Here is a 1,013-nt window from a genome sequence, read left to right as displayed (position 1 = left end):
GTAGAGAGAGAGAGAGAGAGAGAGAGAGAGACGGAGAGAGAGAGAGAGAGAGAGAGAGAGAGAGAGAGAGAGAGAGAGAGAGAGAGAGAGAGAGAGAAACGACAAACAGAATGAAGAACAAACCACAGGCTGATTCTCTGAGAAGTGAATCATTTCAGGTTCGTTCCTCCAAAAGGTGAATTCATCCCAACGCCACCAGGATCAGTTTGTTCACCTGATCTGTCCTCGTTTGTCCCTGAAGTCCATCCTGGGCAGAACCAGGCCCGGACTGGAGTGGACCACCACCGGCAGCCGGTACTCCAGGTAGGCCACCTGGACCCACCACTGGGAGAGCTGCGAGCAGAACCACAGGAAGGTTGGAAAACGTCCAGGAAGCAATGGGATTCAAGGACTTTCAAGGTCTTTCCAGGATGAAAAGACGTGAAAATTAAGGGAGGAAGTTCATGAGTTTAATAGTCTGCTGCTGGCCACGCCCCCAACTCAACGTTTACACTCGCATGTGAAAAAGGCTGCAAACAGATCTGCATTTATACGACTGTACATCTTTGAAAAGCATTAGTAGAGCCTCCTGCACAAATATGTGAAAACCTTAATGCCTTAATTCTATCAGTTACAGTTTGAGTTCAGCCGTACCCAGTTCTCCGTGTCCCTCGCCCGTCTCTCCAGGCCTCTCTGCAGCCGCTGCCCGACGCCGTCGGCCTCCTGGAACTGCTGGACCAGCTGCCGGGTCCGGCTCAGCTCCTCCGCCTCCACGATGGGCTCCAGGGCCGTAAGGTAGCGCTCGCAGGTCTGCTGCAGCGGGGGCACCGGCAGGCTCGGCAGCCCCCTCTGGTGGCTCAGGTACCTGCCGGCCACCCGGGTGGCGGAGACGGGCTTCACCAGGTGACGCAGCCTCACGAAGCCGCAGGGCCTCACCATGCCAGCCTGGAGACAGGAAGACCTGTTAAACATGCTAACGGTTCTACTCTTAGACATGCTAACAGTTCTACTCTTATGCTAACAGTTCTACTCTT

General features: G+C 54.4%; 1 protein-coding gene across 1 annotated transcript in view; it reads right to left on the bottom strand.

The window, feature by feature from the left end:
* Positions 1-1,013, bottom strand: part of crata (carnitine O-acetyltransferase a) — a 12,918-nt gene that overhangs the window by 9,013 nt on the left and 2,892 nt on the right. The window contains 2 exon segments of the mRNA XM_017307996.1: positions 101-333; positions 634-924. Of these exon segments, the coding sequence (XP_017163485.1) occupies positions 101-333; positions 634-924 (524 nt within the window).

This window comes from Poecilia reticulata, linkage group LG12 (assembly GCF_000633615.1).
Source record: "Poecilia reticulata strain Guanapo linkage group LG12, Guppy_female_1.0+MT, whole genome shotgun sequence".
Lineage (NCBI taxonomy): Eukaryota > Metazoa > Chordata > Actinopteri > Cyprinodontiformes > Poeciliidae > Poecilia > Poecilia reticulata.
This window is presented reverse-complemented; position numbering and strand designations above follow the sequence as displayed.